The 22549-nt window shown below is 41.0% G+C and overlaps 2 protein-coding genes across 3 annotated transcripts in view; both read right to left on the bottom strand.

Annotated features, from left to right (window-relative positions):
- The window catches only part of LOC144141277 (uncharacterized), a 36315-nt gene extending 25426 nt beyond the window's left edge, over positions 1-10889 (bottom strand). The window contains exon 1 of one of the 2 annotated variants that reach the window (XM_077672856.1): positions 10702-10889. In XM_077672856.1, the coding sequence (XP_077528982.1) occupies positions 10702-10751 (50 nt within the window). In that variant the 5' untranslated portion in view covers positions 10752-10889. The remainder of the gene's footprint in view (positions 1-10701) is intronic. The other variant, XM_077672855.1, reaches the window with a different exon arrangement.
- Positions 10890-17021: 6132 nt separating this feature from the next.
- The window catches only part of LOC144141278 (uncharacterized), a 37465-nt gene continuing 31937 nt past the window's right edge, over positions 17022-22549 (bottom strand). The window contains exons 5-6 of the mRNA XM_077672857.1: positions 20724-20870; positions 17022-17228 (exon numbers count right to left, since the gene is read on the bottom strand). Of these exons, the coding sequence (XP_077528983.1) occupies positions 20728-20870 (143 nt within the window). The 3' untranslated portion in view covers positions 17022-17228; positions 20724-20727. The remainder of the gene's footprint in view (positions 17229-20723; positions 20871-22549) is intronic.

Genomic DNA, 22549 nt, shown 5'->3' on the forward strand with positions numbered 1-22549 from the left:
ATATCTCTTCCACTAGTTCGCACCGCGTGGGCACCACTTGATTTGCCGTTCATCTAAGGCAAACCAATGCTTAATTTGCGATGTGCTACCATCCCGGAAGCGGAACTCCCTGCCGTCATTCAAGCCATAGACTTCCTCACGTTCGAATTTCACTGCATCGTTCCTTCTACGAAACGCATGCTGACGGACTTATTTGAAGCCATACCGGTGCTACGGAGCAACGTCGACCAATACCATTACCAAAAAGATGCTTCTTCAGATCTCAATCGTAAAATCTAGCGGCATGCTTATTAACATCGACTGGTGTCCTGAACACGAGAAGTTATCAGCGGGGAACCAGGCAGCACACACGGCTGAACGGGAGCGTATAACCTCTAGGCATTTGCGTCTTGGCTCCTCCAACTTTTGAGTAATTACTACCAGCCATACAGATTCTACGGTACGAAAAAGAAGAAAGAACAGATTATTTCAAGGCCCACACACAACCGGGATTTCACCCCCACTGCCCGCGCTGCCAAGATAATCAGACACTTCTTTTTATAAACAAACGTTTTGTCGATTCTACCCTATCCCCTGAGACATTTCATAAATGGTGCACCCCACCTTTTTTGCCTCCATGTCCCTTCTCCACCTCCCTCACACCCGACAATCCAGACCTAATTTGGCACTTCCCGAAATTCGCGGACCAGAACTTTCACCCTTCACCAAATGCCTCCTTCTCACACATCGGCCATCATACACTGCAACGCTCGGCGCTGACTCGAATTATGCAATATTCTATGGTAAGCGGTTCTGCGCGAGCGGTTTATAGCCGTGAGTCTGCTCCTCCCACTTCACGCGACCTCTTACGCTTCTAGAGGGGCCAACCAGTTTTGGTTTAAACTAGCAGTTTTCAAGACGTTCCCAAGCACTCCCCCACTACACCCCATCTTCCACCTCCATCTTCCACTACTACATTCAACACTTGACATAGAGTCTTCATGCTTCAATAAGAGCTGTGTTTCTTTATCTGTTTTCAGCACAGCCATCCTAGATTGCCACGTCGTACGAGTCCTTTTCATCGGAGATCTCTTTCACCGCATCGAGGGCATCATTTGCAACGTCATCATTAGCTAATTGGTGGCTTTACAACGGCATCTTCATTGGCAAAGTAATAAAAAATACCAGCTTCGGAGGGGAAGTGATCAACATATTTTTCGTTATTGTCTTCCTCTTCTATGGTGGAGACTACGGCGTTTTAGATATGTCGGTTTCAACAATTGTGTTAAGCGTAAAACAGTGTGCGACTACTTCTACTAGCCTTTTCGACCATACGTACATTACAATATTTAGCGCAATCAAGGCACAACGAAATATCTCAATTTCCAAATAACGGAGGCCGATCTAACGAGCTTTACTGTGAATTTCAAACGGCTAGAGGCAAAAATAGGTAAAATGGCGTCCTGTTGGTGATACTTATCATACAGTGTGCCCTTGTGTCGGTGCAATTTCCCATTTTTCATTTTATTGTTTTGCTTAGACAAGTGATAGGAGTGCCCGAGAAAATTGCGTTTTTTCAATAGAAATAGGTAACCCTTTTTTACTTATCACATAGTGAAAAAACAAGGAACCTGTCAACACCTGCAAAATGATTCTACGTACCAAAGATTTTTAGGTTTGTATCGCCAGGTTCTTATAAAGCAGTTGTTTATGATGGCCAAACTAGGTTTTAGCTTTTTGAGAAGCTATCGAGTGGAAATGTTAAATATGTATTTATGGCCTACGTTCTCTTGTTGAAGCACACTCGTTTTTATTTATGGGGTGTTTTGACTATGGTGAAGATCAACTTTTCAATCAATCAATCATTGAGATATTTTTGCCTCCCTGAAAGAACTAGGTGTCTGTGCTGATGGACGGAAAGAAACAGAAATATATTACATCCAAGTACATATCTAACAAATCAATTATATGACAAACAAAAATTGGTTACACACAAATATCACCTAATTTTGATATGGAAAACACACATACACACAAACGCACGCACTATTATGCATACATACACCCGCACTTACAATAACCCACTCATACACACACAGACACCGACCTGCAAGCACTGCAAAACAATTATACAAATATAGCGTGCATTTGCGCGACGTAGGAATGTCCTCAATGGCTTATTCGCGAGAAAAGAAGTGCTAAGAGACCGTATATACAGCGAAGGGTTATATATATATACCAAGTGTTTAAAGAAAAAGAAAAACGTAGGGATGGCTTTGACGTGTTTGTGACTTCGGGTCACTGAAGTCCATAAAAAAGGTATGACGAAACAAAATCACGAAAGCTTTTGTGAAATAATGTACGGCAATGAAAATTTATCCACCTAATTAGATCACCCATCAGGCCTATCGTCCAAAGCCAATGGGTATTTGGTTGTACCACAAATAATAGCCATCTAAAAACCACTTCTGCTAGTTCTTGACGATCGCTGCAGCGAACAGGGAGCGGTAAACAAATCTTTCCACCAGGTTAGTTTATTTTGAACCGGTTTTTATCTATTGTACAGTTTTGGTACTCATTAAGTTGTAGCGCGAAGCATTGGAAAAGGAGTGTCACGGTGTTTTACTACCGTGACCACATAAAATAGGACGACATAGAACACTGACAGCCCGACCACTAAGGGGCTTTGCCCATAATAGTCGTTAAGTCGAAACGTTTTCCCGGCCTGTATTTACCAAAAACAACTGCCGTCCACTGTTTCATCCAAAAGGTATTGTCAATGATATACAGGCGTTACTACAGGCGCGTACGCAGTTGAATAACGCATTCAATGTACCTTCCTTAGATCACTAGGCATGTATTTTGCTTTGTACGTAATAAAACATTTGTTTACTGTGAAAGCTGTAATCGTGTGCCCTATCAATATCTATAAAATGTTTGTAGCTAATCAGAAATCTTCAGGTGTTTGCGCGCAGTGCGGAGCTATCGCGGCCGTTTTATGTTCGTTCAGAGCTCGCAGCTTGGTAAAGCCAAGAGTGGGACTAGGACAAGGACAAGAAAAAGGCGAGAAATACAAGCGATAACTCGCTAATAGTTTTATTACAGGCGCCATCTCTTATATATACAACAGTTCACAGGGAGCACGCGCACAAGAAAACGATAAAAACACTAGAAAGATAGCGGGAATCTCAGAGCAGCTTGCCAAAAATTCAATTCCGTGGCAAGCAGTAGCAACAGCGTTTAATGAATTTGATTGTTTGTTTCAAGGTAGCACGTCCCGCGTTAGCAACAGCGTGTTCTCGCAGGAACTCTTGTCCATTTTGATTTCTACGTAGCAGGTATGCAGGTTCAATAAATAAAATTGTACGGGTTAAAAAGGTGGTAGAGCGTGTTGTTGATTCTCAGGAGAGGTACACATCCTCTTTAAGGATTTTTTTCAGCCCTCCCTACTCAATGCAGACCCTCATGGTGCCGTTATTTTTCTTACGAACACAGTACGTGCAGCCAAGGGACTTTTCCAGGGTTGTATGATACCGCCGCTTAGCATATCGGCCTCACCTCCAAATATGGTCGGGCTCGTGTAAATACCGACGATAAGGCGGCATCACATTTGTCGCACGCCCTCTCCAGTGATTATTCAGTGTTACCAAAGAGGCGTGTGGCGTAGCTGTGACGCCGACAAAAACAGTACGGTAGCGGCGTAACAAAGCCCCCAACCTGTCTTGTATTTGGGTGGTAGCGCCGGATTCACAACAATAAAAAGGTGTGGGTCGGAGACGTTGCCGTGCAGGTGTTCAAAATCCGGTACAGCGATAACGCCTCTTGCTTGGTGCAGTTCTCAATGAAGAGCAATTGCAGCGCCCTTGTTTATATGCTGAGACACCTCGGTGCAATTGGTGACCAGAAGGTTTGATTTTATTAGCGTTAAATGCATGATGCGTCCTGCGACGGACACACCACGCTAAAAAAGCAAGCTCTGGTGGTCTTCCGCAACTGCGTCATTATCAGGATCAGCGTCTTGTTAGTACACGATGACCAGCAGTGTGGCACGAGGAGGCAGGGTTACATAGGCATCGACAATTGTTAGAGAAGCACGTTGTTCGGTGATTATTTTCGGTGTCCCGGTCTGGTTGACAGAAAACGTTACTGATTTGGCCGTCAGATCAATATGGCTCCATTGTCCGCGAGGAAGTCTCTCTCGAGAATTACGGTAGGTGAGAAGTTCAGAAGTATTACGAAAGCACGTGGTGTCATTGATAGTGACAGAGTACACGTCCTACTTAGCTTGATGAGATCCCGTCCTGCTTTGCGAATATGCTAACTATCCCCGCGGGTTGCAACTTTCCTCACATTGGCCATTAGTGATCCATTCACCCTTCAATAGTCAGCTCTCTTGATCAGAAAGCACACCTTCTTCTGGTCTTGAAATTAGGGAGCACCAAACCGGAACAGTATCTTTTTTTTCTTCAACGAACACTACAACAAAACTTCTTTTGGATGTTGGGTTTGCGAATGCAGCAGCAGCTCAGCTGGTTCCCTGCACAGAATTTTGAACGTTTTCAGAAATACCGTTTTGTAGCTACTAGTGATGTTTGGGAACTCTCGTGGTTTTAAATCCGACTCATGCCGAGTCGTTGAGGTCGAAGGGCACTTGCCTCAGAGTTTTATCGTAATTCTACCGCTGGAAAATTTGGACACCCTCCAGCTTCTATAGTGATTCCTCTGGGTCTTGCGCAGGGGATCCCCGGAACGATGGTGAATCCCAGGGCTGTTTAAAATCCCGGAGGGGGGTAGGGAGTTTGGTTTGGTCATTGTCGCTGTGTCCGTCTTCACCGAGCTTTCCTTACGACGAACGTATTCCGGAAGCACACCTTGCTCTCGCCGGTTGGCACGGGATGAACTTGCTTAGCGGCTTTCCGACGGCGTAGTGTTTGTGCACCCAGTAACTCCAGCGGATGTGTCGTGGCCATAGACAACGCAGGTATTTTTAAGGAACAAATCTTTCTTGGATCAGACTTGTTCTCCGATAAGAACACGATTACACAAGCGGCGAAGCTATAGTCGACAAAGTAACGTGTGCGAGGAACTGTGACTTCACGCAAGGTAACGTCCGCGAGGTCACTAATCGTATGCCGAGTTGTTTGCTTCGCGAGCGTTTACCTTTTGGCGTTAACCCTTCTTGAACCATCAAACTACATCGAAAACATTGGCGATCATAAGCGAACATTCTAAAGACCGACTGTACAGCATGCCCTTCAGGAGAACATAGCCTGCGGGGCACACTAACAACTCATACGAAAGCGCGGGCCTCACTTGTAAAAAAATAAAGGAAGCCAACGCTAACGCGTAAGACTTGAAAATATCGAAGCTGTACGCAATCGTCACGCTCATCACGAAGGTTTAAGTCCACGTTTACAGCCCATGTGCTTCTTCTTCGCAGCCACAACAAACATTACTCCGTCATTGTTGGTACAAGTGTGAGCTCCATCATTTATTGTAAGTTATAAACATTGGACATCATCTTGAACACTGACGCTTTTTTTTCATTCCGAGCAAGCGTTGCCACAATAACAGGGAACACTGGATCTTGCCTTATCGCGCTATGTGGGTATACTTGGCTGGAAAAACAGGTGCAGGGGACGCTGCGCGGTCGTCGCGAAGCATGCACAAACTACCGCTCAACATGTTCTTAATATCTTTAAGTGCCGAGTGGTCGCCGCAATATCGCCCGATGATCCTAACGCATACACGAGCGTTTAGCATATTCTTGGTTTTTAACGGCCGGGTAGTCACCGTATTCTTGGACATCTCTCTAGTTGGGTATGCTTGGCTTGAGAAACGTGCACAGGAGACGCCGGGTGGTCATCGCACGGCAGGCACGCGCCACCACACGGCACTTTGTTTGGTTTTGAAATGATAGGGTTCGCTGGAATCTTGGCGAATTTCTGCAAGTGGTTATGCTTGGCCTGACGCAAGTGTGCAGGGGACACTGGATGGTCCTCGCAAAGTCTAAACTCACGTGTGCGCGCTCAGCAGTTTGTTGGTATTTTTAACTGCGGATACAGAAACTTACGATTTGCTAAGCAGCTTCACTGTTAGAAAATCGACCGCGGCAACACAGCACACAAATAAACAAACCAGACGATATAGGTGGCGGCAATATTGGGTTCTGTGACGTGTGGTGCGACGGATACCCCCGACCTTGTTCTAAGCTCTGGTTCCTCTCTACACTCGTTATTCGACAGGGGATTCCAAGGGTTGTTTGCGGGAACAATGTCTTCAGAATGGGCTTTTAGGCGGGGCAGATAATGCAGGCAGTAAGGGCTAGATTTTTTTCTTGGCGTAGCAGTGCAGTCAACAAGGCTCAGCAGATGTATTCCAGTTCGCTGTAGCTTCATTGAACATTTGTGCGTTGAGGTCTTCTCAAATACAAAACAGTGATGTAGCTGATCTACCAGCTCCTCGAAATTCAAGAGTACTAAGTAACAATCTTGTTCAATGTAAATAGGGCTTAGCAATATTATTCTAATATATTTTGTATAAATTCCGACTGCTTTAATGATAAATTTATATAGATGATATTGCATGCAGATTATTTCCGAGTGATAATGGCCACAACGTCTGAGTAGTATAACAGCAGCGTCGGTCCTTTATAAATGCCACGAAAGAAGGAAAAAAAAAAACGTATGACCTTTTATTGTGCTTTGTTTTTATAAAAACACATCACACTTGCCTGATTGGTATAAGATGTCTGACATATGTATTCTGGATAGTTTAGACGGCCCTGCGGTTCTATTGGATTGCGTTATTTTTCTGATATTACACTTAGGGCGACCACAGTATTTGGTTATGCAGTGGGTTTTGAACCAGTAATTATTTGTTTCTAGCTATTTTTCGTTGCATTTGAGCATTGCGCACGTCTCCTCGCGGGGCGATACAGACACCTAAGGTGGACTATCTCTTTTGTCGTCGCACGTTATCAGAGTTACCAACAGATGGGGAGGTAAAAAGTTCACCTTTCCAGGTGCCTTTTCCAGTGGCACTACTGCAGACGGTTTAAACAGCACCATAGGTGGCATAGAAAGTGAGGCGTGCATGGGAGCCTCTGCGGGCTCCCGACCTCAATCTCATCCTTCCACTCGTATCTGCGTGGGGCTGGCGGAGCGGAAATGTACGAGCAGCATTGCCCCCCAACGAGACCGTTGCCACCGCAACCTCGGTCATCTGGGGAAGCGGAATGCTTAGAGTTGTGGCTGCCAGACGCACCCAGTGTGTGTGCGGACCCGACATCAGAATATTTTCGCTGGCCAGGGCACCACCAAAACCAAGAAACGCTTTGCTCCTGAGCAAGGTTACCATGTTCGGGAGTGAAGCATCCGCAGAAGGGAAAGGCAAAAAGGCAAACCTTCTCTGAGCCTCACTGAAAGTGATGTTGTTGGTGACTTTTAAATGCGTGATCGGCTTCCCTAGTTTATATTTCAGATATGTCAAAGAACGTACCTGTGAGCACGCTGGAAGTTAGCAGAGGTGTAGTGTGAGTTGCAGTTTTCTGCGGGTGGTCCTGTTGCACCCACTTCAGACAGATAAGTAGCTCATGACCGGAGATTGTGTCCTGTCCAAACTACTGGCACGTAAAACAGAGGCGCACGTTTTGGACGTATGGTTGAATCAGGCATAAAATAAACCCTGCATATATATTTGGAGACGGGCGACACGTCAAATGGGAGGATGAGATATCCCGCTGGAATTCCTGTTTTTTCTGAGTATGTTTTCTCTGAGTTGGCCTGATGTATGCGACGCCCTTAGCCACGGAGGCCCCCAGCCGATAAGTTTCGCTTGCGTTCATTACATCGGGATCGGACGTTTTGCCAAAGAGAAGTAAGGGCTGCGGTTGGCCTCAAACGTGGTGTCAAAATCATCGATGCTGCTCCTGTTTGGAAATTTTGTGGCGAGCCACTGAGCGATGACTGCCACGAGATATTTTTCACTTCTTTTTTTTGGAATGGTAGGAATCACCTAGAGTGCTTTCTACAAGTCTTCAAACTAAAAATGTGAACCGCGTGGTAAATAGCATTCTTTTATCAGCAGGATCAATTATCAAGAAGCGCGAACATCTATGAATTTTTATGAAAGCTAAGCTCGGTATACGTTAACACCAGACATTTTGGATGCCAGTTTTAAAGGGTCGGTCACGCTTCGGAGGAAGTTTTAAAAAAAGCATGTGTCATAAAAATTCACAGAATTAACACTTATGCACAGTGATCTGCTCAACTCCCTGCCTGTTTGGCCTACAGACAGGGAGCTTATTGTCCGGAACATGAACAATGTTCCGAAGGTCACCGCTTGAGGTTTCTACGCTTCACCTCAAAATTTATGGCAGCGTTTGCTTACACTGTGGATTTCGGAGCTCGGGGTCAGCGTCGTCGCCACTAGCGTAACCTTAAATACAGAAGGGTGCCCCTGCCGGTACGACCTGGCATTTCCTTCGAAAGGATGTTTGTTGCAGCCCTCAAAGTTTGAGTTTCTGGCCGTTTGTGAAAGTTACCACATTAGCATAGAATTTCTATTCTAATATCTGTTCTTTTTCCTAGATCACAAGGACTGTGTTAGCGCCACCTGAAATGAACTTTTCTCAAACATATACCAATTGCGCATAATTAAAATTTTTGGGTAATATTTGACAATAAATAGTGATCACCAACGTAACCTCCAAAATACCAAAAAAACTTTTTAAACAAGAAAGCAACTGCTTGAACGTTTTCTATTTGAGGTGTTCAAATTTCAATTGAAAACAAAAAATCTTGTATTTCTGTGTTGGTTTTCTATTATCGCTGCACTTTAACGTCTATTTTCCTCTGTTCAACGTTTCAGAAATTGTAAAAAAGCAAAAATATTGAGCAGTAAATGTTTTTACTTGGGCAAGGCTGCATTATCAAAAACAAATTTATTACATAACAAATATTCAACGTGAAGTGCTTATGCTTAGCGTGATTAAATAAGAACTCCGAATTTTTTGGAGCCTTTTTTAACTAATCGTTTAACGTTTAATTGTGCCACAGAACAGTGACTAACAACAAGCTGAACAGTGATGAGATAAAAAAATTACGTATTGTGAAATGCAATTTTAAGGCGGAATTTGTCCAAAACATGCTGCAACCAGTGTGGAGCTGTCCTTTATTACAAACGTTTGGTATGTCAATATGCAAAAATCGAAATACGGTGTTTAAAAACATATTTTGGTTTTTCCAGTTTTGCTTGTTTTTTCCACTTTTGCTTGGTGGTTCCACTTTTTCGTACGGGGGCAAAATATTCTCGTCTACTTATGACGGCATCAAAAGCAGATAGCCTGCAGAGGACTCGCTTAATTTCAACCGATAAAATTGCGTAAACTGGTTTTGTGCTCCAACCGGAGTTGTTGTTTTAATGCAGAAGTGTTTTTCGCGAATGTGGGGTTATTTCTAATGAATCCTTGTCTTGGGTTTGCACATGACAGCACTAGAATAACCCTCGCCTAAACTGCTTGTGTTTCATTCGCACAAACGTTGCATAAATACGTGTGTTAACTACAACTAGCTCGTTTCCAAACGGTTTTGTTTGAATCGCCTCAAGAATATGGGATTATATAGTTGATGATTGTAGGTTTGAGCCACTATAAAAGAAAATATTTTTGTGTAGTGGTTTGGACCAACCACCTCAGAAAAGCGAAACACGCTGTATGTAAGGTTGCTCGGTGAAGTGATTTTCTTGCGGTAGAAAATGGAAAGCAGCTCAGAAATTTGCAGAAAATATATCCGAGAAAAAGGCGTACGCCACTGACTAAAAACTGTGATCCTGTTTTCATCGGTATAGCTGTCAAACACAATAAAATAGGGCGAGAACACAGCTACTTACCTTGTCGTAATTGTTACTTCTGTGAGATCATTGTTCGAAATAATATGCTTTTTTTGCTAATGTCACCGCTTGTTATTCTTGAACGCCGAAACATTTACCCTTTATGCTTTTCGGCCCAGTTCTACCTTCAAAAGCATTCATCGCTGGCCCATAAGGTAGTATTGACGTCATGTCATTGACAATTTATTAGATTTGTCCCCTCAATCAACAATATTTATAGAACCGTGCAATGGTATTTACAAGTGAGGACCTAACGAAATAAACCGTTGACCCTCATCGGCAACCGTCACGAGGTTCGTAGCAACATTTACCAAGGTGACATTCAGTTCTACTGCAGAGGACGCTTTCTAGCCATTAAATAAAGTGAACAAGATATTCAAATTCATGACTGTTACACAGCAGTGAATAGGCGTTACTACATTGGGGATGAATAGACGAGTTTTATATTTTTTCAGAGCTTTAGCCAGCCATAACATTGAAACGTACTTCTATACAGGCAAGTAAACAGCCTTTGCTGTAGTTTTCGTACTGTTAATTACTCTACGTTGTATAGTAAACTAATTACTATGCTTGGCCTCTGTTATCAAAAGTGTTATTTGAGAGAAAGGCTGCTTGTTTAGGAAAATAAACGTACGCTGTCATATGCAATAGTATCAAGGTTTCAAAAAATTAGCGAATTACCACTGTATATCAAGAATTTTATAATAAACCCTAAAAAATTAGCACAATACAAGAGCAACATGTCAAAGAGCTTTTCTGAGCTCACACATTACTGGGTGTTTAAAACAGGTAAGGATAATGGTAAATTATAGGAAAACATATGTTACCCACATCTTGAATAGAATATCTCCGAAACCATCTGAAGAAGCGGTACTGTCCATAGGAAGCCGCTAATAAAGTGGCAAGCAGGCTGATTTGGAAGACGGACTTCATACCAAAAGGTCTTTCTTTGCAGAAGTCGCGCTCTGTACGCGGGGGCCTGTTTCTGTTGGCATTAAGCTACTTGGCATTGCTCTGTGTATACGAAATTGACATAAAATCTGCAACTCAAGAACAATGCATTTCTGCGTAGGTTCTGCGCAGAAAGAAAGGCCTTGCTGAATAAGAAGCATGTCAAAATTGGCATTGTCCCGCTGAAAATGACAAAGCTGAATTCGCGTTTTAGAATATATTGTTCGACTTCGCAAGACGGAAGAATATTGCACCCATGAGTAGGATCCTAGGTTAGTAATAGTAAAACATTGTTTGGGGAGAAAATTGGTCGTTACAATATAAAAGGCAGGAGTGAAAAATCGGTTTATAATTTTGATACTCCCAATTTAGAAATTTCAGCCCTGTGTTAACTGCAGAATCTTCCCGATGACGGAGCATAGCTGCTGATTCGCCAGCGCGCATCTCTGTATTGTGGCATCGGCTGTGCTGTTCTTCTGCTCCTCCCACAGTTACTGTATATGCTGCCTGTAAAAGCATGGTTGCGCTTTTTATTTGCATCTTCTGCTCACGACACAATCCGCTGAACACCGCCGGGTGCCTCGTAGGCATTCACGCGCCGCCGAGAACCAGGCTTTGGCCCTGCACCGTCAATACTTCCCTCAGTAGCTCTCGGCGTCTTTCCGTTCGTTTCCGTCGTTTGTCTTCTAGATGCGTAGCGGCTGACCACATCACGTTATTACCTATAGTAATGTAGCTCAGCGCCCGTGCAAAATACCCTTCTTGCATATTCTCAAACATTTCGGTTATTTGTGTCGTATGAGCTGTTGATTTACAGTAAGGTCGGGGTGCTGTGCTCCGAAATATGGGTCGGTTAGAAGTGCGCATAATTTCATCTGAATTCAGCGTATTACTCCAGGCTGCGTTGTTTATGAATAATAGGGAATGTCTATGTTTAGTTAATTTTATACTTTGCGATGAGGTAAGAAAAACAACAGTGGTTAAAATTCTTGCCATTTATTCATTAAACTCTCCACAGAATTTGTGTATTGCTTGAATGTTACATAGTGTATCTGTTTTTCTGTGCCATTCAGAAAGAAGGAACATGTTTTCCCTGTTAAAAAGTATCAGAAATAATTATTTCGAATGGTTCTACTAACTATCCACATCCCATTACTGTGACACTGTTCAAACTAATCATTCTCGAGTTTATTCAGAAGTTCACCAGATCAAACCGTTCATCCGGACGATCACAGTAATTACACTCTGGCCTTAATCAAAATGGTTACACCAGTCGCCGATGTCGAAATGATTTGTTAAGTACGCAGAATTCAATAAGGATTCAGGATTTTTTTGCAAGGTTGGGAAAATTTTATTCATACGCATTTCGTGTACAAACCTTGTGTTCCTGGCGGAGAAAGAGCTGTGTGTAAGATTCATATCCAAGTTTTTTTTTAACTTAAGCGCTCTTTTTGGCACAGATGTGCGATCGCAGCATACCGTATTGGGCAACCTTATTAATTCCGATGTGGGTAATCTGTTGCCTTGAGTAAATCAATATATATTTCAAAGCAGCTATGCATGCGACTACCTTTCGCTGCTGCCCTGCCTCGTAAATCATTACTCAGCATACCGGAAACAGTCAATTTATAACTCGCCAATTTTAAGACAGGTGCGGTCGTGATACATTGGTATACAAACAACGGAGCGAGTGAATTCAGTACTACCTGCCAAGCATCTTTGCGACGAGTTGCGTTTGCGCAGTAGAAGCTAGTTACGCGAGTTGGTGTCCACCCTGGGTTTGTATAAGAACTCGTTTGTTGGGTGCCCTGCATGGAACACGAACATAAAGGAATATACGAGGGTGCGCCATTTTCACTCACCTAACTCATATGTTCCTAACTAGAAGCCATTGAAAGAAACAAAATAATAGCCAATAGGTAAAATGGGTACTGTAGAAAGCTGTATTTAAAAGCGCGGTAAAAGTGATACGAAATATGTGCGAGCATTGAATGCCCACTGTATGATATGAGATACCCGGAAATTTGAAGCGACCATAACCAGTGGGTGGGTCTCTAACACGGCATTAAAGGTGCTATTTTGATCGTGCCACATCTTCTGAATAAGAAACTAGGCAATTGTAGGACGAGAACGAGAAAAATACTCACTCTTTTATGAGTAATATGTTTCCGCTAGGACGCCTTCACGCCTGCTCCTAGCGGGGGCATTTTTCTTGTGCTGCAAATCCCTAGGGGCACCTTCCTTAACTGCACACTCGCGAAAGCTTCATCATGGTATCAAAAACGATATTGTGGGCTTTTGTATGGGCCTATGGCGATTTATTTTCACTATCTTGATTCTCAAACACCACGTATCCAATTTGATACTGTGGTAAAATGCTGCGGTGCATTTTAAGACAGTATCGTACTATCAGTAGCCGTACAGTATCTGTAACAATATAGTATCTGTAACTGTACGCGTTGCAAGGCTGAAACGGGTCAACATACTCCACGCACAACGCATTTTAACATATTATCAGCACAGAATCACTAATAGTACAGTATCAATACCAGTATATTATCAGTAACACTACCCGTTGCAATGCTGAAAGTGTTTGAAAGGCTACAATGCTCAATGACCATCCAGGTGGTATTGTAGGTATACGCGTACACAAGGGAAACACATGCATCAGAACCACAGAAAACAATAAAATTAGTAGTTATGTTCAACCAAAAATCGGAAAGAGCAGCTACGCGGAAAGAACTGCTGGTGGACTGGAAAAGAAAGAACACAAAGACACTATCAAATCTCGTTATGGCGTGGCAAATTTAGACGCAGGGTTTTCATTTAACCCAGAAACAAAACCCAACCCAAGCAAGATGTAGAGTAATATAAGGAACTATAGATCAAGGTAGAAAAATTTACAGATACTGCAAAAAAACTAAAGCTTCTTTGACATTTATTATACAGCGGAAACGCAGGAACACGAAAGATTGGGCGAAGAAACACGACTGCACGCATTATTTCACTTGAGATCATGGCGTAATAATGTGCAGGATAACTTTTATACACAGTTCCATTCGTCAAAACCGCACCCATGTAACTTAGCCGCCCTAAATTCATCTGAAACCACCTCTCTCTCCTACCTTTTATTACTTCACCAGTGGGTTGACATATTCATCCGACTTTATTTTACAGTACTCTATTTATTTCTCCGTTATGAAATATATTACACGTTTATATTAACCTTAACCCAGTATAAGCAAACCTATTCTATTTCAATTTCTTTTATTTCTACTCATTACACCGTAAAGAAAGAAGTCGTCAGTATATTATTCACATAAGAAGCATTATACGTTCCCCAAAAACCTATAGCACCTGAACCTATTTTCATGTCTATTTATATTATTCTACCTAAACATCAATTTATTTTTTGTCAATCAAAATAAAATCAATAATATTTCCTTGATATTACCTGTATTCGGGCAGTCATAAAGCTACCTGTAATCATGCCTGCCAGGAATTTCCGGAAAGGAGTTAGTACCACAGAAGTTAAAATAAAAAAAATAAACAATAATCTGGCTGAAGGCAACAACAAATAGTGAGAGTATGGGAAAGAATGAATGCTTCCGAATGCCGAAAAAGATGCTAAAATAGTTCTAACGGGAGTTCGTTTTTGTAGTGTTACGTGGGGCCGGAACAGCACCTACCTAAGCAAGCACACTTTGCGAATTTGCCAGAAAACCCACAGCTTATGCCGGAACACCTGGCAGCACAGTAGCGGTGGCCTGCCTTTGGTGTTGCAGGACCAGGTAGGCCATCTTCGTTCCTGCAGCGTTGTCGCCGTTTTTTTCTGTCGGTGCGCGAACAAATTCGAACTGATCACCCGCTCCACCATAACTGCAGTCACCCTTGTATGAACCGAGCCGCCCCAGCTATTCTTAGTTCGCCGGTGCCTCCACGTCTTCCGAAGACCACCCGTTCCTTCTGTACTGCCCGGTACCTGCTCCTGAATTGTCATAAGCCGCCCGTTCTAATAAGCCTAGTTGCCCGCCCGCTCCTCCTGCAAATCAAGCCAGCGGCATTAAGGCACCATTGCTTCTAGAAGGCCATTCCGGGACTCTACCCAGCCATCACCAGACATTATATCGTGACCACGAAAGTCAATTTAGGAACTGCCGCTATTCCCACTACGGCCGCTCCTCAAGTTGCAGACTCGCTACGTGCCGGAATCGGCTATTGTGGGCTTGCTTCTCATCCTCAGAGCATATTTTGCGGTTCCCTAATCTTTTGGGTGCTCATAACTTCTCCTTAGTTCTCCATTTTGGTAAGGACTGTAAACTTCGTCGACATTTATTTTGAGACTCGTCTGAAGGTTTTGTATTCGCTTTGCACGTCTTCTGCTTTCTGAAGACATTGAAGGCTTTTCTTCTTTGTCAATCTGGCGTGCAAGGCCTGTCTTTTACATTTACAGCTTCAAAAACATAACTTAGCTTGTGTGTGTGTTTTCGCAGACGCTTTCAAAAGGTTGTTATCCTAGCTTACGTAATTAGCGAGAACAACTTGCATCACGGTGCTCCACGAGCCCCAGCTTGGGTTTAGAGATCCAATACTTCTATCGCGGTTTAAGGGTGAACGGGCCAAGCGGAAAGTTTCAAAAACTAACTGAATCTAGAGCACTTAAGGCAGAGCAAAAATGAGGCTTCAAGATTAAACTTAATGCATATAAATGGAGCAGTAAATGAAAACAAAAGACTGCCAGAGCCGTTCCTGTTTCAGAAACCAGAACAGAATACTGTGAAGGCAAGAAAACTAATGGTAGGAGTCTCCAATTTCTCGTGTCTTTGTACATCAACACATTACATATTTAGGGCTGTTAATCATGGCAGCTGCTGCCAACAATTAAGCCACGTCAAATTGGTTGTGTGCCTAAGGTAACTCTCGCGATTTTTGGCATCGATACAGTTTTATTGTTTTTTTACTGATAATTTCATAGAAAGTATGGAAATGAATACTAATGGCTTTTAATTCGACGGGCATTACCTTAAAATTGAGCATTCTTTTTTGCACAAGAATTAGGTACAATTTTGGTGGCACAGTCTTGCACGTGTTTTAAATTTTATCTTGTTATTCCAATGGATTGCAACGCCAGGCATTGTACAACACTCATTAGTTGGAATCATGCAAGTGTAAAGACGGCATTTCTTAATTGTGGGTAATTATATCCTAAGTATTGCTGGTGAACGTTAAAAGCCTCAATCATTCAAGCAACCCCGAGTCCTATGCAAACGACGGCGCTGGTCAAGGTCAAGGTACGTTTGCACCTGTCTATTTTTGTAGACTCTTTCCTTCTGAATGAGTTGTTCTGAATTGTCTGGGGTCTGGAAGCCAACAAAAAAATCAAGGTAGAAGAAGCGAAATGATATACCGCAGTTAGGCAGTTATGATAAGCACCACGCACTCAAGGCAAAGTTCTTCAGAGGTTAAGGTAACAAGGATAAACTTCTGCCAAAAAATAATTTGCATGTTCTGGTTTTCTTTGTTGCGCAGAAGCTTTTTCACGTGTTAACTGTTTAGTTTTACTCAAGTGGTGAATTTGTTGTGCTTGAACTCCCCCACGCTATCGTAGTCCCAGTATTATTATAAATATAACAGGGGTTTTCACAATAAATTTGTACAATTGACAGCTTGCAAAACGGGTAAGGCTCCCTTCAGCTACAAAAGAAAACATTGTTTGATGACAGGTTTTGTGAAGAATATTAAGAAACCTTAAATTAAGAAACCTTAGAAACCGACATAAGTTAAATGTGGGACAGAATTACCAAGCGTGTGCACGTAGACGAGAATTCTGTAACTAGTTCGTATAAAACACATACGATTTGTCATTGTAATTTCATTCGCAATAAACACGAACACCAAAATATGAGCGCAACCAGTGTGCTTTTTGCTTGAGCGCTATTGTTTTTTTTCTTACAACCCCGCCCCAAAACCTGGGATTGTATAGTTGCGAAAATTTATCATTAACGTTTTTATCAGCTCCTGAAAACTTTTGCTTGATAGTTTTAAAACTGATGTTTTCTTTTGCGAAAGGAACAAAGCCATGAAAACTTATATTACCTGTTTATGTGCACACTGGTTAACAAAAGAACTGCAATACTGAGATATACAAATTTCATTGTCGGATGTGTAAAGATAATGGTAATCCAATAAAGTACACTATATTGTGTCAAGAGAAAATATCGTCTTTATTACACACAGATTTTTTTACCTATAAAAATCACAGCCCACACTGAGTACCGCCATACAGATGTAATCGTATCTTTTGAAATACGCCGTAAAAATGCCTCATCTTTCTTAAACTTGCTGTGTGAAGTTTCCTATTCTCGTGCCTTGTTCGAAGGATGCTTGTTTCTAGAATCCTTTTTGAGCTTGAAAGATTGAAAGAAACAAGAATAAGGCAAAGAATTGGACAATGTATTATTTTTTATCATCAATCACTTTCAATATCTGCAATAACTATAAGGTGCACACTTAAAACAAAAGAACACATAAAATGTAATTAAAGGGAATAGAAAAAGCGGGTAGGCGCGCAGACACAGAAAAATCATCCGTCGGAACATGGCCAGTGGAGAACCATTTTGCAATGACAAAAACGTTTTTGGAGCTATTTGGGCAACAACGCGAAAAATATTTTAAAAGTCGTAAACCACGCACAACTGAGAATATTTACCCAGAAAATGTCGCTGAGAGTTTTTACACAGAAATCTAAACATGAATTTGTAGGCGATAGCATTACTTTTGTCTAGTTAACGATGTTATCTTAGGGTGATGTATCTCAATGGGAAGGTAATATTTTGATGCTATGCAGCATCAATGGTTGCCATATAAAAGAATCGGCATGAGGCATTACCAAACGCGCCTGATTTTCATCTGCCTTCTATGGGTAGCGCCGACATTCCTCTACGCCTATTGCCGCTATTCAATTTTCGTGACAATCTCTCGCGCCCAGGCAGCGCTCCTGCGCTCAATTAATTTCTCCTCGAACATATACAGGCCCTATCTTGCTACCATTAAAAGGTACGGTATTGTAAAGTTTGCTAACTCCACAAACCTTGCATCGAAATACGCAGTGTCACTCATGGTGACTGGGTGCGCGGTCAGACAGCTCCTGAGCTTCAAAAAAATTGTCTCGGAGACGGGAGTGATTCGTAGCGTCGCCCACTGCTACTTTTGAGCATGGGCGGGAATGTAAACAAATTATTTCGTAAGTTCTGTGTTCAGCACTCTATTAAAATACCAATAATATTATGCATCAAATTTTCACCGGTCATATATTGTTTCGTTTACGATAATATGTCCACGTGGTTTTTTTTTATCAGCCCCAGAAAATCGCACAGGCGGACCGTAATGTTTCATTTCTTCCCCGGAGGAAGATATAAGCCTGGGGGCCCTAGCCTTCGTTTTCCCTTGTATGTATGCGATATATAGGTGATGGCGTTACATAATATGTGAATGGTAATCGTAAGATGTCATCGTTGGAATGAACCGAATTTCATTGAGCTTCAAGACTTTTTCGCCTGTAACTACGAATATTATTTTATTTTATCAGCTGCTCCCGCGTTTATAGCAGTTCTTATAGGTAAATAGATACAATACAAGTACAATAGCTGGGCGTTAAGGTTTTCAAAATAAACAAATAAAATAAAGACACCTAAAGAGAAAACAAAATGCCGAAGCAAACATAGCCTAGTTCCATCGTAAATTGTAGAGGCAATTTTTTTTACGGATGTAAAAAAACGCTTCAAATGTATATTTTAAAGGTAAGTTATTCACGTAAACTTAGAAAGAGAATTACTCATTCGGCAATTATAATGAATAAATATCCGGTCCGCGACACAACTCAATACAATGGCAACATGTACTTACCGTGATTTCTAGAAGATTCTTTGAAGAAAAAAATGATTGTTGTTTAAAACATTGCAAGAGCTAAAATGCTACCTTTGTTAACTGTTGCTGTAGGGGAATATAATGACCTAAAAGCAAATTCGAAGCATTTGCAACTGAAGCTATTCGATACAATGTTTTGTCCAAAATAATTACCATGGGCATTATAAACTCTGTGTAAAAAAAAGTAAATTTAGTTTACCACAGTAAAAACAGGTTTGATTTCCTGAGAAAATGGTGTACATTACGGTCCACATGTTCGTCTTCCAGTTTAAGCTAGAAGGTACAAAAGTATTTTAAAAGCTTGTAATGCAGCTGAGCTACATACGCCAGCCGCCCGCAATATTTTTGTTTTTTTTTAAGTTTCAATTGTTTGTGTTGGGTAGAGTAGTTAACCTTAGTGCGTATTGCTGTTTTCTCAAAGAAAAATTTAGCAGAGAGAGCAACTTTATTTAAGAAAAATTTAGAAACATATCGGTATTATTCCAACTTTGTTCTTTTTTGCTCAAGCAGCTCTAAACCTGCTCAATTTTTAATAAAATAAAGCACCCACTGCAAATGTGTGATTTTATGGGATATCTTGATGGTTCGCTACTTCAAAATTTATGCATAAACATTTTTGAAAAATGATATTCCTGAATGAGCAGACCGCAGCCGAATATTGATCACGCAGACAGGAAATAAATAAAAAAGGACAGAGTTCTATGAGCCTATTTATATTGCAAGTGTATGAAATGTGATTGAACGTAACCAATTTATTCCAGCAGTGTCTTATTACAAAAACACCGGGCTTGAAACACTCTTCTAACTTAAGTAATCAGTTGCCTTGTCAAAACAGCGAATACGGTTAACACGCTGTTTATGTTTTGTAGCCCCAGGGCATCTGTAGTAGAGTGTTGTTGCATTTAAATATATGAGCGATTCGCTGGAGTGACCTGCTTAAGTTTAGCATTGTCGGAGAGTTAGCCAGAAATTTGGTGGTTCTTAGCTAATACAAAAACTGAAAACTCAGGCAAACAGTTTATTCTTTCAAGAAAATTTAGGCATACACAACGTTGGTTAGGTTTTGTGCTCTATAAACCGAATACATTACACTTTTTTTTGCCGCAGTGTTGGAGAGAGTAATTTCTTTGTAAAAATCTAGGCTGTGCTGAAATAAAAGTGGACAAAAAACTTTTTTGAAAACCTATACTTGAAAGCTTTGCGTAGAAATTTGTCAGGTGCCAAAATAAAAGCCTGGTAAAGAAGCTATACCATCTTTGGTATTGCAGACAAATAATATTAATAATAATACTAATACTGCTATTACACCAGGCCTGCTTGTCCAAATAATTTATTTGGACGAGCAGAATTATAATTACAGAACGCAAGACATTTCCCTTCGTTAAAGAAAAACACTGCGCAATGATGGGTATAAATGAACTTAAGCCAAGCTTACGTATGTTTTAAACTGCCTAACAAAGATACCAAGCCTAAAATTAAACTGTCAATGAGGAAACCTTATTATCTTAAAAAACCAATGCTTGACATTTTTATATACAAAAAGAGTAAGCAGCTTTCTATTAGCAAACCCGAATGACACCTCTCAAAAACCCAATTCTAATTCTAAACAACACTTCTAGTTTCAATTTTTTTCATTTTTACACATTCATGAATTGAATGATTCCCCGTTGTCTATAGGCATGTGTTTGTTAAAATATTTGCCATTATAAAAGTACATTTTTGTCCCTGCACTTTGAAATCATTATATTTTGTGCCCATTACGCATGCTTTTGTTAGTAAGGTCGGCTTTCAACGTATGACGCAACCGGTTAAACAGGTTTTACTTCTCTCTTAAATCGTTTTTGAATAATTGGTTGAAAAACTATAGCCTAAAATAAAAGAAAGGTTGTCAATGTTGTTTTTATGGTGTAATAAACACCTGAATAAATAAAAAATATTTGTCTATCTTTTTTTACATAGTGTGCATCAAATACTCACTTCTTATATCCGGCACATCTTTGTGAATAGTTGTCTTTTTCTTCCGTAACACGGACGTCGAAAGAATGCCATTTGGCAGTCGATGGCTGGCAAGCGCCGAATGGCAGTATGATGTACCCGGAGGTCGCACCACGGCGTCCCCCGTTCTGTACAACATGCGTCAAAGAAATTATATCAAAAGTTTCCGAAAGAACAAATTTTCACTGTTGAGCAAGTCGTACAAGCAATTGGGATTTAAAAAGCAAAAGGTTTCTGTTTAATGTACGTGAAAAACGCTTTTGATTTTTGAGCGGGAGTTTTTAGACGAATGGAAAATATTTTTAGTTTCTTCAGTAGGGATGTATGCGGTGGTACTCTTTGAATCAGAGAATCTCTAAATAATCAGCTAAATGCTCATTAGCATATGGACAGGATTCGTGCGTTATTATTAACTATAAAAAAACGTAAAATCTGGTGCAGTGTAGGTTCCAATAAAATGAATTGATATTGACGGCGCTTTCTTTGCAACTGTTTAGACAGAAATAAGAACTGTTGAGTAAGCCATGCAATAATGTGAGTCCCAGATTTCTGCTTTGAATGCACGTATAGATTAAGGACACAGGGTAAGCCCTATACTTCCCATGCATTTTTGGCCATTTTTAGGTTCATTTTTCTCGGCATCTAATAAAGGTATCTACATAACGTATGTATCATTTTCTTTCAAATTGTGTGCTCTTTTAACTGTACTAGAATTAAGAACATTCTTTAAAAATTCAGTTTTTTATAATTTTTTGTCCGTTAGTACCTAAATTTTGGCATTATTTTAGTATTAAAGTTGGTACCAAAAAAACTGTTACGTGCATATTTTCAATTATAGTACGGCAGGTGTGACAAGTTATGTAGATTACAGGAAAAAAATCAGCTCGTTGTCTTGGAAGATAAAGGAAATAATGGTACCTATGTAAGAAAAAACATTGTTTTTAGATAATTCAGTTTAAAGTAAAAAAGAGGTGAAAACCATACTTTTTTGCCAAAAACACCAGTAGAGCCATTTATTTAAAAAGCACCAGCTACATAATCACTGTCAAAGTCATTTTTTTGCGTTTTACCCTGTCGTCTGTCCTTCCTTGACTATTTTGTGCACCATCGTACAGATCTGTTCACAAAGTATTTTGCTTGTGGTCAACCTCTTTGAGCCACTTGATGGTGGTGTTGCGCCCAGGTTTTGGTCTGAATGATTTCAAAATGCTGGCTAATGCGTTGCTTTATCATTTAATAAAAGAACAGCACCCAATTTTGCAATTTTTAGAGTGTGAAGCCCAAAAGAGATGTTTTTTTGTGCGCAGCTTCGAAGGGCAAATGTGGAAAAACGTGCAAGATGGTCTTTTGATTGCCCTCGCTGAAAAATCAGCTACGCAATGATTGCTAAGCAATTTCTTAATACAGCTGGTTCCAGAAAAGCATTTTGATCTGAAACAAGAAGTTTTTTGATGAAAAAAACGACAATGAACCCTGAGAACATTATTAAGAGAATGTGGGCACTTACTACTTGCTTACGGGAAAACTGATTTTTAGCGAGAAATACGGCTTTTTAAGGCAAGTGCGAATATGGAAAATGTGCACAAGGAATTGAACTTCCCCAATTGCGAAGAAAAACAAAAATTCATTTTTTCTTAATTTCGCCTTACCCTGTGCCCTTCAGCCGGAAATAGATCAAGACGTTGACGCCTCATCTCTGAGGGAGTATATGTTGCAAGTATTAAAACGCCAGGAATCGGAAACGATGGTCTTTGGAGTTTGCGCCGAGCATCCTTTACCTCTGATCCTTCACTTCGATCATTCAACC

Source organism: Haemaphysalis longicornis, unplaced genomic scaffold (assembly GCF_048455015.1).
Source record: "Haemaphysalis longicornis isolate Haplotype H1 unplaced genomic scaffold, Haemaphysalis longicornis Haplotype H1 scaffold_6, whole genome shotgun sequence".
NCBI lineage: Eukaryota > Metazoa > Arthropoda > Arachnida > Ixodida > Ixodidae > Haemaphysalis > Haemaphysalis longicornis.